General features: G+C 41.9%; 2 protein-coding genes and 1 non-coding gene across 3 annotated transcripts in view; 1 reads left to right on the plus strand and 2 right to left on the minus strand.

Moving 5' to 3' along the window:
• LOC111982435 (nucleosome-remodeling factor subunit BPTF-like) overlaps positions 1 to 3,489 on the plus strand; it is a 59,414-nt gene extending 55,925 nt beyond the window's left edge. Inside the window, 1 exon segment of the mRNA XM_070433777.1 lies at positions 1,076 to 3,489. Within this exon segment, the coding sequence (XP_070289878.1) occupies positions 1,076 to 1,112 (37 nt within the window). The 3' untranslated portion in view covers positions 1,113 to 3,489.
• A 1,435-nt stretch (positions 3,490 to 4,924) lies between these two features.
• On the minus strand, positions 4,925 to 12,743 carry LOC111982247 (UPF0450 protein C17orf58 homolog). The gene is made up of 5 exons (XM_024013791.3): positions 12,616 to 12,743; positions 9,858 to 10,478; positions 9,349 to 9,435; positions 8,780 to 8,971; positions 4,925 to 8,338 (listed from the first exon to the last, which is right to left on the minus strand). The coding sequence occupies exons 1-5, from the start codon at positions 12,677 to 12,679 to the stop codon at positions 8,151 to 8,153; spliced, it is 1,152 nt and encodes a 383-aa protein (XP_023869559.1). The 5' UTR covers positions 12,680 to 12,743; the 3' UTR covers positions 4,925 to 8,150.
• Positions 12,744 to 14,620: 1,877 nt separating this feature from the next.
• Positions 14,621 to 14,693, minus strand: trnar-ccg (transfer RNA arginine (anticodon CCG)). The gene has a single exon. It is a non-coding gene; the product is annotated as a tRNA-Arg (tRNA).
• Positions 14,694 to 14,842: the final 149 nt, after the last annotated feature.

The raw sequence follows: 14,842 nt of genomic DNA on the forward strand, positions 1-14,842 counted from the left end.
TTTGACATCTTACCTCCTCGCCCTGCGTGTGGGTTTGTGGGCTTATGGTCATCGTGCTCCATGTGCTTCCACCTGCATGTGTTTATGTCATCCATTCTCTCTCCCTCTCTTACAGATTGTGATGTCATAAGTCTGGCCTTGTAGTTGGAATCTGAGCTGGGTGCCGGGGTCACTCTAAAAAAAACATTAGGCTATCCTGGACCTTGCTGTTTTTAATTCTTTAAAACAACGTCAAACTATTTGTAAGAAAGTATATTTACAGTATTTTTAGAAGGAAAGACACTTTAAAAACATTTCTCCATTTGACAATGGCAGCCATGTTGGTCGCAAACAGCAATCAAGGGAAACATCTGTTAGGGTTTTTTTTACATTCATTTCACAGACAACAGATGTTCGATGGAAGTTGAGTTCATTTCTGTTTATGTCTCAATCTGGTGACTTGTGAGGCACAATATCAAGTATCGAAAAGGTTAGTTGACAACCTCATCGTTGTGATTAGATTTTGCTCWAATGTCGAAACCTATTTCTCACACATGTAATGTTGCATTCAAGTCAGTTCCACGTGTGCAGATGACCTATCATTTCATTTAACGGAGTACGTTTATTGTATTGATGAAGTGCAAAGATTGTACCTCCTCTTAGCTGGCCATTTTAAAAAGATTAACAACATTTACCGGTTAGTCTTTTATCTGATTTATTAATGTATAATGTTATTGTTTTATGTGCATATTTTATCCTTTTGTGAAGGAGAATTATATGTTCAAAAGAAAAATGCTAAGATATATAGGTCATAGTATTTTGTGTAGCTTTGCAGTTAATTTCTGGTGAACTCGACTGTCCCACGTTTTACATGGTATGTTCTCACTGTATTTACCAGCCTTCTAGAACATTAAACTAATGTTACACCAACATGGCTGCGCTCTCTGCTCAAACGTCTGACCCCACTGGCATCCAATAAGAGTTTTTGTATTCCCTCATGCATATTTTGTGATTTGTCAAGCTTTTAATTAAAAAAAAAAAAAAAACACGTCAAGCGATCACATCAACTGTTTTCCCTTCTCTCTGCATTTTGTAGGTCTCATAACAACAAACTGCAGTCTACAGCCTCTTAGAATACACAGTCGGCACTCCTTCTAAAGCTTACTGTCAAAATGGCTGCCAATGTGGTTCCCCTGAACACTCATACTCTAATGGGGAAGCCAGGCTACTTCTTACCTGTCCCCACACACACCACACCTGTCGGACTTGGGAGTGGGAGTCACACCCCCTGTTTAAAACCAGCACACACTCCTCGAAGATCGTAGCCGACGCYTGCTTCAGGCCGTACGGCGTTGGTACCAAACCGGATGAGCCCTCGCCGCTCCTCAACCACCTCTATGGCCGTGGAAAGAGAAGAGACTGGCAGTGGAAGGCGCCATTATCCAAACCCTTAGTGTTCATGATGGGTGATACCACATCCACAATAAACAGGGGGAGGGAGGCTCAGACMTTCAGTTCACAGCCTGGTTCCTTCCCTTCAAACCACTTCCGATCTGGTGGATGAAATGGAGGGATGGCGGGAGAAAACSCCCCTGAACTCAAGCTAATGGGCTGTTCAAGGGTAGTACGAAACAAGGCAGCAGTAGACTCTTCAAGTTGTTAATTCCTTAACTAATCTCACATCTCTTTTGTATCAGCTATTCTTCCTTCCCTGGGGTCAACTCCCATTTCAGACTGTATGTCTCAAATGTCACCCTATTCCCTATATAGTGCACTACTTTTGACCAGAGCCATATGGGTCCTGGTTCAAAAGTAGTGCTCTATAAAGGGAATAGGGTGCCATTTGGGATGACAACCACTGACATTTTCCAGCTGTCTATGCTTCCTCATCTCATGATCCCTCATTCGAAATGGGTCTAAATAGCACACACACACCTGTCTGGCTGCTTGTGTTTGGAACGAGCTGATCCTASATCATCGTGAACCCACTTGGTGCCACCTTGAAGATGTATGTGCCCTGACCTCCAAACAGGCCATAGAGAGTCCCAAGTTACCATTTCTATGTAATGTCTCAATGTGGAAATGCTATCCTGTTTGTAAAACCTTGTTTTTTTTCAGATGTTGAACCTCTGTTTTCCTTTTTCTTTATGTTACCACCTAAGACGGGAATATTGGTGTATATGAAACAACAGCCGACATTGAGAAAACAAGCTCTATTTCTCGCCATGTAGAGGCTTCTCGAACATTTTTAATTGAAGACATTCATCCGATGAAAACAAGAAAAGCTCTCCAAGTCCTTCCACAGGAGAATAACTGAGGATGGACTTGGAGAATGTGAAAACCGTTAAAGGGCATATTTAACTTAAGTGTACTGACCATCCACACCGCAATCTCCCCCCTCTCTCCCCCGATGTTTTGTCAAGAAGGTTGGATCACATGCATCTCTCAACTCATAGGCCCCCTATAAAGGATTAAGTCAAATGCTTTTGAGTTTTCCACTGCATCAAGTAAACATGTTGTGGTCTAGAACAGTAAATCAGAAAGTCAACCTTCGTTGAGGAATCTTTATTCTAATTTGGGGTTTGTATGAAGATTTTTTTAGGAACTGGCATTTTTATCATATTTGGAACTCTTTTCTAATCTGTAATAATTGTGTCGAGGCAGTACTGTTTGTTGGGGGGGGGGGGATTTTTGGAGTTGTCATTGGTGCTTTTAGTTAATCTCTTAAAGATCGATTTAAGAGCGTGGGGGGTTTAGGTTTGAAGAGGGTTTGGGGTAAATTTCATTTCACTTTTGGAAGTGAACTGAAATTCCCATTTTCATTGGAATTTTAGTTTACTTCCTAAATTGAAATGGAAATAACCGAAACCCTGGTTTGAAGTGCCAACAACTTTTTCGGAGGTGGACTGAGTTGAGAGATGAGGTGACCGAAGTCTGTCTGTCAGTCCTATTCACTGACCTGTTTGCATTTCAAACCATGCACTCCAGTTTATATTCTTACATGCATCGTCCACCATTTTGTATTTCATGTTGTATAATATGGCTGTCAATAAACAAAGAGATTTTAGAGATTTTTATAGCATTAGTACTTTTGTTTTTGACCATCTTAACCAGCAACTAAGCCTACCTGTAGATTCAATAGATATTCTCTGTCTTTTGTCATAGTGGACTCTACATTTAGGTCAAATTGCCCTTTATATTAAAAGTGCTGCATATTGTGTGCATATTGATTTAAAACCGGGTGGGGAATGTTGACTCTTTGAAGAGTTTTCTTCTTTTTTTTTTTAGAACCAACCAGTTCTACACCTCTTAATAACTTCATCACAATATCTGTTGTTATTTATTCAAATCGCTGAAAATATTTCATTTTTTTTAGTAAATGTAAGGGGAAACATAACTGGGGAAAAATACTATATGTTTTTAACAGATTGTGGCAACTCTTATGAGATCCTTTTTTGTACTTGATAGGACATTTCATCCTAGATAATAAAGTCATGTTTTTGACATCAATTGTCCAATGTGCTGTCATCTTTGTTTTTACGTGCTTATGTTGTTATTAATTTGTGTTTAAGGGCCAGGAGTTTTGTCCGGAATGTGTAATATAATGAATATTAAGTAGTTTGTACCTTTTTCATTCCTTTCCACAGGGGAGTTGGATTAAGTTGCCTCAGACACTGATCTAGAGGCAGCTTCCCTGCATGTAATGTTTCAGGTATTTTGGTATTTAGTAGGATCCCCATTAGCCGCTGTGAAAACAGCAGCTACTCTTCCTGGGTTCCACAAAAGATAAGACATTCGGGGAGGATTAGCTGATCCTAGATSTGTGCCTAGAGGCAACTTCTACCCAGACGAGAGCAGGGGATGATGCCTCTGAAGGCAGCACTTATGCCCCCCACACACACACATTGTATTTCCACTATACAAAGTCACCTCTGTCATTAAAGAAAAACTCCACCCCAAAACATTTGTTTTTGGGGGGGGGGGGGTATTTGTTTCATTCGTTCATTGTTGATATAGTCCTGTATGATGCATTTTTCATCATATGTTGCAAAATGCATCATATGGGCCAGATTTCTGTATTTTCAAAGTTACATAGCTTGAAAACTTGACTGCTGCCATGCAAAACATTTTGGGACTATATCAACAATGGATTAATGAAAGAAATACCAAAAGATAGTTTGGYTGTAGTTTTCCTTTAACCTTCCCCTCTCAACAAAGACACACACACCCCTCCCACTCTCCCTTCTTCACACTCCCCCTCCACTCCAAACCCCTAACTGAATCCAGAGCTTTGCYTGGACACCAAATGGACTACAGATGACCACAAGTCCCATCAATTCCTCTCTCTGTGGCTTGGGGGCTGGAACTCTCTCGCTCTCTCTGTCACACAGGAAGGAACTAGGATAAATTCCCACCTCGTCCTCCACCCCAACCCCTTATCCCTATTCCTCTCCATAAGGAATGTTGTCCCGCTGTGATGGTAGCCGAGATGCGAGCGAGCTCCCGTTTCCTGCCCGCCTGCATCTGTTCCCTACAGCTATGTTCCCAGATGGACTTCAAAGCATGGGAACGGCTCGGTTCAAAAATCATTCCCTAGGCCAGACGGACCCCTATTACACCCCAATTATGACCCTGTTTTTGGGCACTTAATCACCAGGGGTTATCATCAGGATTGAAACAGTATTTTTTTTACTATACACTCCAGTTCAAATCTGTGTGCACCATAACAGGGATCCTATAATTCACTAGACAGGCTGATGTCATAGACCCTCATAATTCCAGAATGTGTTCATTATGGCAGCCATCTTGGTCAGGAATGAATCCAAAAGTGATTATATATGTAATTCTGTGGTGCCATTCAAGAATGTGTGTTTGCAAGGCTTCGGCTGAGTGTTAGCCCCACCGATACCACATGAATAGACCCACAGACCACACCGACACCCAATGAGTAAATAACAAATACATCTTTATTAGTTCCATGTAGTATGAGATGAGATATGTGCACACAGTGCAAACCTTTGGCTTTTCTCTCATTTTAAGTATGAGGATAGTCAAAGATGACAGGCCAGACCAAGGGTCTGTGGCCTGGATGTCTATCTTATCATCCATTCAAAGTTTTCCCTCAGGAATGGAGAGAGCCCGGGGTCTGTCTCTTTCTCCCAGGGTCTCTCACTTTCTCCCCAGGGTCTCTCACTGTCTCTCCCAGGGTCTCTCTATGTATGTACATACAGTGCCTTCAGGAAATATTCACATCCCTTGACTTTTTCCACATTTTTTTTGTGTTACAGCCTGAATTTAAAATGGATTATATTGAGATTTTGTGTCACCGATTTACACACAGTACTCCAGAATATAAAAGTGGAATTTTGTTTGTAGAACACTTTTTTAATTATCAAAAAATGAAAAGCTGAAATGTCTTGAGTCAATGAGTATTCAACCCCTTAGTTATGGCAAGCCTAAATAAGTTCAGGAGTAAAAATGTGCTTAACAAATCACATAATAAGTTGCATGGACTCATTCAGTGTTCAATAATAGTGGTTAACATGATTTTTGAATGACTACCTCATCTCTGRACCRCACACATAAAATTATCTGTAAGGTCRCCCAYTCGAGTAGTTAATTTCAAGCACAGATTCAACCACAAAGACCAMGGAGGTTTTTCAGTGTCTCTCAAAGAAGGCCACCGATTGGTAGATGGATAAAATAATAATATCCCTTTGKGCATGGGGAAGTTATTCWTWAGGTTTTGGATGGTGTATCAATACACCCAGTCACTACAGAGATTCAGGRGTCCTTCCTAACTCAGTTGCAAGAGAGGAAGAACACTTCAAGGATTTCACCATGAGGCCATTGCTGATTTAAACTTTTTGTCCTGAATACAAAGCGTTATGTTTGGGGTAAATCCAACACATCACTGAGTACCAGTCTTCATATTTTCAAGCATGGTGGTGGTTGCATCATGTTATGGGTATGTTTGTCATTGGCAAGGACTCAGGAGTTTTTTTAATGATAAAAAGAAATGGAGTACAGCTAAGCACAGGCAAAATCCTAGAGGAAAAACTGGTTCAGTCTGCTTTCCAACAGACACTGGGAYACAAATTCACCTTTCAGCAGGACAATAACCTAACACACAAGGCCAAATCTACACTGGAGTTGCTTACCAAGACGACATTGAATGTTCCTAAGTGACCTAGTTACAGTTTTGACTTAAATTGGCTTGAAAACTATGGCAAGACTTGAAAATGGCTTTCTAGCAATGACCAACAACCAACTTGACAGAGCTTGAAGAATTTTACAAAGAATAATGGCCAAATATTGTACAATCTAGGTGTGCAAAGCTCTTAGAGACTTACCTACAAAGACTCTGTAATATCTTCCAAAGGTGTTTCTAGCATGTATTGTCTATGGGGAGGTGAATACTTACCTAATCAAGATATTAGTATTTTATTTTTGATAAATTTGTAATAAATGTTCAAATTTTTCTTCCACCTTCACATTAGAGTATCTTGTGTATATAGTTACCCAAAAATTACAATTTAATCAATTTTAATCCCACTTTGTAACACAACAAAGTGTGGAAAAAGTCAAGGGGTGTGAATACTTTCTGAAGGCGCTATAACCTTTTCCTTCTTTATTTTTCACCTTCCCTCCWRCATCTCTCCTCCCTCTCTCCTTCCCTTTGCCACTCTCAAATGCCTCCTTTGAGCTTTTGCCCCATCGGATGTGTGTGCATGTTTGCGTTTGTGTGTGTGCATGAACAAATAAGGGCCAGAGGTGGCATTCGCTTTCACCCCACCATCTCCAAAGAGAACCGGCAAGGAGAGCCYCKCTTTTCTGACGCRATGTGTCCAGGTGCGCTGGGGATCAGATTCCCGCGATTAGATTTACAAAAACACTCACTAATACCACCAGGTTCCCTTATGAAGTCTGTTTTCTCCATTGGATATTTCAAACTATACACATCTTTAATATTATAAAAATAGGTTTATTTTAGTCTCTTTTCAACTTTTCCCTCCTCTCGGGTTTGTTGTTGATGCTTTTCCAGTCTTTCATCCTACCCCCCCCCTCTTCTTTTTCACATACAGTAAAAGTGCATTTCCTGCAATCAAATGACAGGCACAAAACAGTATGAAAATGTGACAGCTTTTCTTACAGGCATAAATAGGAGTTTGCTGATATTGTATATTTAGTCAATAGGAAGTTCTTTAAAGTTTCCTACCAAGTTCCAAAGGCGAAATGTGATTGGACTCTTGCCATTGGAGAAGCACCAGTGTGCTACTAGATCTGAACAGATTGTCTTTCCCATGGATGATTAGGATAACTTGGAACAAGCCAACTGGAGATGTGCGGGTGTGTTCGCGTGAATAGTGGGGCTGGAGTTGGCAGTCTTCCTACCTCAGGGCAAATATGGGCTTCATTCACATGCTCAGACACCATCTTCAAGCGTTGACACGGTACAACCAAAACATTCTGATGAAAAGTTGTTTTACAACAGATTAGCCAAAGAAAATGTCCTCTACCTGAATTATTCCACTGAACCAGAACTCTGGCTTCACTGGCAGAATTTTTCTATCGTAAATTAAACCAATTTGAGAGAGGCACTGATCTGACCGATTCAAGTACCAGACATGAATAAATTATCATTTTAAGTACTATGACATCTTAATAAATGACTAGAGTAGAGATATACTAGAGAACTCGTCTTTTGTCTTTGTTAAGTGTGCCCTCTATCCAACTCTATGCTCATTCACAATAATAAGCGTTGTCCGTGTTTGACCCAGGTATGCCGTCATTGTAAATAATAATTTGTTCTAACTGACTTGCCTAGTTAAAAGGTTTTTAAAAATACATTTAGTAAATCTGATGGGGCAATACTTCAAGCAGAGGTTGAAAGACGAGAACCTTTGATAAAGACTCCACTTGTGTCTTCTATCAAAGAGGACGCAAAGCTACAAGGTAAAGACTGTACAGACAGACAAGCAAAAACATTACCACTCAACCTGGATTATGACAAACAAGTGCAGGAGGTCCATGCCGGAAAAAACAACATATTGGCCTCGTCCATCTACGTCTCTGCTGAAATGGTGTAGGGGTTATAGGTCTCAGTCACTTCATGTTGACGACTGCAATGTCTTTTCCGCCACTGCAGGGGGCGATAGTCTGTTTTGGTTTTACCTACACTTGGAGCGGGTGGCCTCCAGGGCTTTCTGGTGTCTCCTCTTGTTGAAGCGCTTGACGTAGTTGTTGCTACGCAGGAGGCCGTCCCCTGGCTTCAGTTTTCCCCCCAACAGGGCCAGGAGGTCGTTGGGGAGGTGGCGCCTCCGGTGGTAGATCTGACCCATTACAATGTACCGGCTACCTATAGAATAGCATTGGGGGAAGAGAGGGTGTCAGTGAATTCAGTATTTGGTCTCTCTGCTCAACTGGTAGACATGAGTTCAGTACCATTGACTATACTAGCATACCACATAGCATGGAGAAATGTATTGGGAATCCATTAGAAGTAATATGCTAGTGTTTTATCGGAACGTAGCCATGGTGACACCCTATATCCCTCAAATTCAAATCTGGACCGCAAAGCCAGTTCCACTGCTTTTTTTCATTCCTCCCCTCTAAGGGGACTGATTTAGACCTGGGACTCCAGGTGGGTGCAATTTATGATCAGGTAGAAGAGAAAACCAGCAGTACCTCAGATCTCCAGGATTGGACTTGAATACTCCTGCCCTATATGATGCACTACTGTTTAGGGGGTAGGGTGCTGTTTGGGATGCATTCATTGGTTCCTTAAGTTGACAGTTACCTAGTTTGATGTCAGGACAAGGCTTGCTACATTTGTAGGTGTCCAGGACAAGGAGACGCACTTTGAGAAAGAAGCTGTCTGGAGTGACGTAGAGACGGCTCATCTTGTAGAAGCCATCGCTGCTCACCATCAGTGTGATGAGTCTAATCCCCTTACGCACCACGTCTATGTCGTGAACGACCCCATTGACGGCTGAAATGTCAAAGGTAAACGGTCAAATGAAAGGTCATTGTAACTCTAAAGTGGATAGTAGCACAGAGCACTCATAGGTACAGATCTAGGCTCAACAAAACTGACCCAAGATCAGCGTTTTGGGGCAACTTCACCCTGCACCATGGTGAGAAGACTCTACATGACCAATGGGGATGTCTGTCACTCTAGTCTAAACTACAGCATGATTGACAGGTTTCAAATAGACTACACCAGACATTGTGTCATACCCTTATTTTGTCCCCTTTACCCATCCCTTCACTTACAGTCTTAATGGAGAGATCCCTGGAAGKTGGTGGCCAGGCCACCCATCTCACTTTCATACAATAGTCGAACCTCGTTCACACACACACACTTACCAAATTCACTGTAGCAGTAGTGCTCTCTCTCCTCCTTCTCCTTCCTGCACTCACTCATGCAGACGGCCTCGTGAGTGAAGTCAGACTCTGCGAGAGAGGGAGACAAAGAAAGGAAGAGAGAGACGGAGATGAGAAGAAGGAGAGAGAGTGACCGACCGTGCCGTGCCTGCTTGTGTGYAGCCAGACTTCATTCCAGTGTCATTAGAAGGACCAGGGTTGTCATTACAGAACCCAGGCGTCGCATTCCGCAGGAGGGGGATCCACATTCCCCGTCCTCGCCCCTTAATTACTACATCATAAATGATCTCACTTAGGCATATTTTGCATTGATATCATAACCTCTCACTCCCCGAAACTTCACACAAAGGGACACATTCAATCCGGATGTAGGCAGCAATTTGTGGCTGGAGAGGTAATTAGCTAACTATCCCGAAATCGCAGCAGTCTCGCACTGTCACAACTCCCTTTGTACCYTACATAGTGTGGGGGTGTAGTGTCATTTTCGGTACCTCGTTTCAGAATGTCGAAGTGGTAGAGCAGGCTGGAGGAGCGACGGTTGATGAGCACAGATGAGCGGCTGTTATTCCGGTTGGCGCCGCCGGACTGGTACAGACTGGACTTCCCCCCAGGGCGGTTCTCCTCCGGGTCCAGCTTTCTGGTTGAGGGGTCCCTGCGAGGGGAGGGGGCCGAGTGAGGGTGGCCCCTGGGTCTGGAGTTGGGGTGACTGTCCGGGTCACTCTGTGGGGGGTTGTTGAAGTTGGTGTGGGGGTCCCGGTGAGGGTCCACGTTTACTTTCTGTGTGCGGTTGGTGGCAGCGGTCAGTGGCATTTTGGGAAGCACTAGACTCGCCTCACCGCGGTTCTTCTCGCTGTTGTGCTCAATCAGGCGGTCATTTTTAGGGCCCTTCTTGCTCTTGTTGTGGGGGCCGGGGCGAGGGTCACTGTGCTTGGGCCAAACCCCCGAGGGAAGGGGYTGGAGGGCGTACTTGGAGTCCCCGGCTTTGATGCCCTTTTCCAGGAGCTCGTTGATGGGGAGAGAGGGGTCTTTGGCCCCTAGCCTTGTGCTCTGGTTCTGGCCAGGTAAAACACTCTGGCCCTTCTCAGGGGGGGTGCTGATCACGGAGAACAGCTCTGGATAAAGCAGGCAAGGACAATCCAGTTACACCCAGCAGTATATTATAACATCAATGGCCCCTATTTCATACCTCCATCATATAAGGTTATGAGTACAGTTGACTGCTTCTTAATATAAGCAATAGCTTGAGACTATCAATATTTTTTTAACTGTCAGAGCTGGGTAAAAAAATCATTCCAGTTCTCTGCCCCTTCCACTTCCACTTGGAATGAACTACAAAAGGGCATGAAATGACAGGAGTTTGTCTCCTTGAATGTGTTTAAAGCTAGGGTAAAACCTTTGGTGGACAATGCAGTGGAGGGCTGTCAATGTTCTTATCCCAGGATGCACCACACCTCCCCAAAYTATCTTGCCTGCTCAATCTTTAAATGTATGCTTTTAAACTGTAATGCTCTGCGTTTTATTATGTTGTAAATGTGTCTGAAACTTTGTGTGGTGATATTTGGCCAGGTCGCTTGTAAAAGAGATATTTCAACTCAACAAGACTCAACAAGACTAACCTGGTAACTTAACATAAATAAAGAGTGTGGGCACTGAACTAAAGCATGCAAAATGCACTGCACATATTCAATTGTGATTTTTTTGTTTTATGTATTCACCATATAATCTAATCTARTGATATTACATAGTCATTTCTAAAGACATTTTCATCCAGACCTTATAAGTACACCTATATAGTTTTACTGTCAGCACACAAGCCAAACACTTAAAGTAAAACATTCACAGGTTAATCAATGTAGCCTCAATGATCAAAATCGACATTATGGGGTGGCAGGTAGCCTAGCTGTTAAACGCGTTGGTCCAGTAATTGAAGATCACTGATTCGAATCCTCGAGCCTACTATGTGAAAAATCTGTTTATGTGCCCTTGAGCAAGGCACRTAWCCKMAYTMWCTRKRYMAAGWKARMKMGGWTAAGAGKGTCTYCTAAATTACGTAAATTTCTAGTGGCAGTATGCTTTGTAATTSGAACTAGATCTAACTTCCTGACAACGATAGTTGTAAAAGTAGTCAGATTATGAGAATGTCAATCTTTTTGTTTACTCCAGCTTTATGATATGCACATTTCAGATGATTATATTTTAGCAAAGTAGCCTATACAAAGATTTCATGAGATATGTCCGAGATGTAATTATAGGCTTATATTTGTGAAAGAGAAAATATGATAATCATAAAATGTACTTCAATTCCATACATAAACACACATAAAATCTAACCATCTAGGAACTCTATATCAGGCAGTGTCAAAGGAAGGCCAGAAAAAATGCCAAGGACTCCAGCCACTCAAGCCATAGACTGTTCATTACGCTACCGTCCGGCAAACGGTACCGGAGCATCAGCTCTCAGACCAACAGGCTGCGAGACAGCTTCTGCCCCAAAGCCATAAGACTGCTAAATAGTCAATTATTGGTTCACAAACTCTCTGCACTGACTCTACCTTGCACTGACTGACCCTACGCACACTCGCTAGATGTTATATACARGCACTACACTGTCACACCCACACAAAACCCTAACATACACTACATACGCACGCACACACACGCATACCCAACAAACACTCATCATTTGCTGCTGTTAATCTTTCCTTTATTTTACTCTTATTATTATCTATCCGGYTGCCTAGTCACTTTACCTTGACTTCATGTGCGTACTGTATCTACCTGAAATACCTCGTACCTCTCTCTGCACATTGAACTGGTAGGCTACTGGTACTCACTGTATATAGCTTCATTCTTGTGCATTTTATTTTAAATCCTCTTGTGTTAGTTACTATTTTTTATTCTTAAACTCTGCATTATTGGGAAAGTTTCGTAAGCAAGGATTTAGTCATGTCTATTACATCAGTTGTATTCGGCGCAAGTGATAAATAAAATGTCGATTTGATAAGCCAATACATCTATTTCTTTATTGCACCTCTGAACTGAGAAAATGTTTCGACTGCTTTATAAATCACCATGTCATCACATTTACAATAGATACAAAAAAAAAGTGTAAGTGTATTGGTTTAAAAAGCAATTGCTATTTCCTAATGGATCTTCTGATCTACAATAACACTGTCACCATTCTTCTCCTTKAAATGTAAATGTAATTAGACACAGTTGGAAAGCAGGAAGAATTGTTACCCGACTTACCATTGTCCTCCGCTTCAGAAAAAGTAAACGCAAGTAACAGCAGGAGTAGAATAATCACTGTCATCCTGAAAAGTACTATTGGATCAATTTCGAAGTCTGCTGGAGTGTCTRTGAATTCCTGAGGTTTATATGCCTGGAATGGAAGGCGTGTCACTCCGACGSAGAGGTAAACAAAGTGACATCAGAGACACTTCATTCATGAAGCCATAGAGGTCCTATTAAATTCCTAATTATATGCATGCAACGCCCATCGGTCTTTAGTAGGCTACTGTGTGTGGGGCCTTTAAAAAAAACGTGGCCCAGATTTTAGCCTTTAATTCCACTAATTACTGATGGTAATGATTATTAGTGATTACGGATTGTGATAGGCTGTCGCATTTGAACAGTAATTTTAAAAAAGTAACATGGTTTTAAAGTTCACAGTTAGCCATTGTTATGTAAATTGCATCTGAAAAGTACCAGTGGCCTGGCTTTGATCCTCAATACAGATTATCCATTATTACCAGATACTCTAGTGCCCGCTCTAACAGTGAAAATAAATGTCTTCAAAAATGGGAGGCAGTCGGGAGGAGGCAAGATCAGGTGGGACAGATTCTTGTGTGAACGTTTCCACTAGTTACTTCAGCCACAAAGTCAGAACATGTTTATAATAAATATTAACTAAAACAAAAATGCTGTTTTTGGTCTTGATTTAAGGTTAAGATTAGTCATAAGGTTAGCAGTGTGGTAATGGTTAGGTTAAAATAACATTTTAAAAAGAGACATTTTAGAAATAGTCGTGTTTACGACTTTGTGGCTGTAGTAACTAGTGACGACCAGGCACACTCCGATATAAAGTGTTTTTTCTCAAAGTTGCCAGGATGTCACGTGTCCTACTTATATCAGTACACTCGTAACAACGTAATCATTACGAAACGTAAATTCGATCAAATAATCCACACGTAGCAAATAAGGCATTACATTTTTTGTTAACTTAATTCGACACGCTCATTGACCTCCATACAAAAACTTGAAAATGCCACCTGCTGGAGAAGACAGATTTTGGACCCAATTAATTCAATTCAATTCAAAAGGCTTTATTGGCAGGAGAAACATACGTTAACATTGCCAAAGCATTGCCTTTGGCTTCGCCTCTTCCTCTCTGCCGGAAATGAGAGCAGGTCCGCTAGATCCATCGCCCAGTCAGACACAGGTGCCGATGTTGTGCCGAATATCTCCCCCTCTGCCAGAACCCCCCCCTCGCTTGAACGCGCACACACTCAATTCTTCATTGCTGCGACTTGCTTGCTAGTTGAGATTTCTGCTCTTCACTCCTTTGTCAGTTTAGCCTACATTTCACTGATCTTAGTAGCAGAAAGCAACAAAAAAAAAATGTCCTTTAAGGCAGCTGTCAACGATCACGTCAGGCTGCGTTTCATTTAAACAAATTTATGGCGGTTTGATCGCGGGGAGGCACTTGTAATGTCTGCAGTTTTCGTTTTGGCTATTTGTTTCAAGTGTATTAGTCTATGAATAAATATCTTTGCCTAATACACTGTCAGGGTGGAGATTTCGATGCACAACACCGTACTGCATAGATGGAAACAGAAAAGTCTGTGCCTGTTGGGTGAAACACCGGGATAAATACTGTATAGAAATGCGTCAACTAATTGTTTCTGATTTATTCTGTTTGCCACTGTGAATGTGTAGCCTATACCGGTGATTGTCATACGCATAGAACCACTGCCCCCTTTTGGACACAATGTCACAAACTTTGAGGCGACGCTTGGATGCTTGCGGTATTGCAGATTTCAAACATTGGTATTAAAGTCGTGATTAAACCTTATTGCTACGTATGTGATTGATTTGTATGGTACATTTTCGTCGGTCAAGGCCCCATAGTTTAATGCAATAACATTTGTAAGAGACAGGTTGGGGTCGGAGTGCATTCCCCGGTTTTATAATCCATGTAGCTATTAACAATCATTTGCTTTTGTATCATGTCACGTAAAACGGAAGCTAAATGCGACCCAGATGGGACTCGAACCCACAATCCCCAGCTCCGGAGGCTGATGCCTTATCCATTAGGCCACTGGGTCATCACGTTCCCAGTTATCGCAAGCACAGTTTATAAAATTAAAAACATGACGAAAAAGGCGTGTAACGTTCCTTGGAATTGTGTATATTCGGTTTCATGATCAACATATTTACTGCCAGTTTTAGCTAAACTACTGTGCTCTGCGACGTG

The sequence above is a fragment of the Salvelinus sp. IW2-2015 genome, linkage group LG21 (assembly GCF_002910315.2).
Source record: "Salvelinus sp. IW2-2015 linkage group LG21, ASM291031v2, whole genome shotgun sequence".
NCBI classification, from domain to species: Eukaryota; Metazoa; Chordata; class Actinopteri; order Salmoniformes; family Salmonidae; genus Salvelinus; species Salvelinus sp. IW2-2015.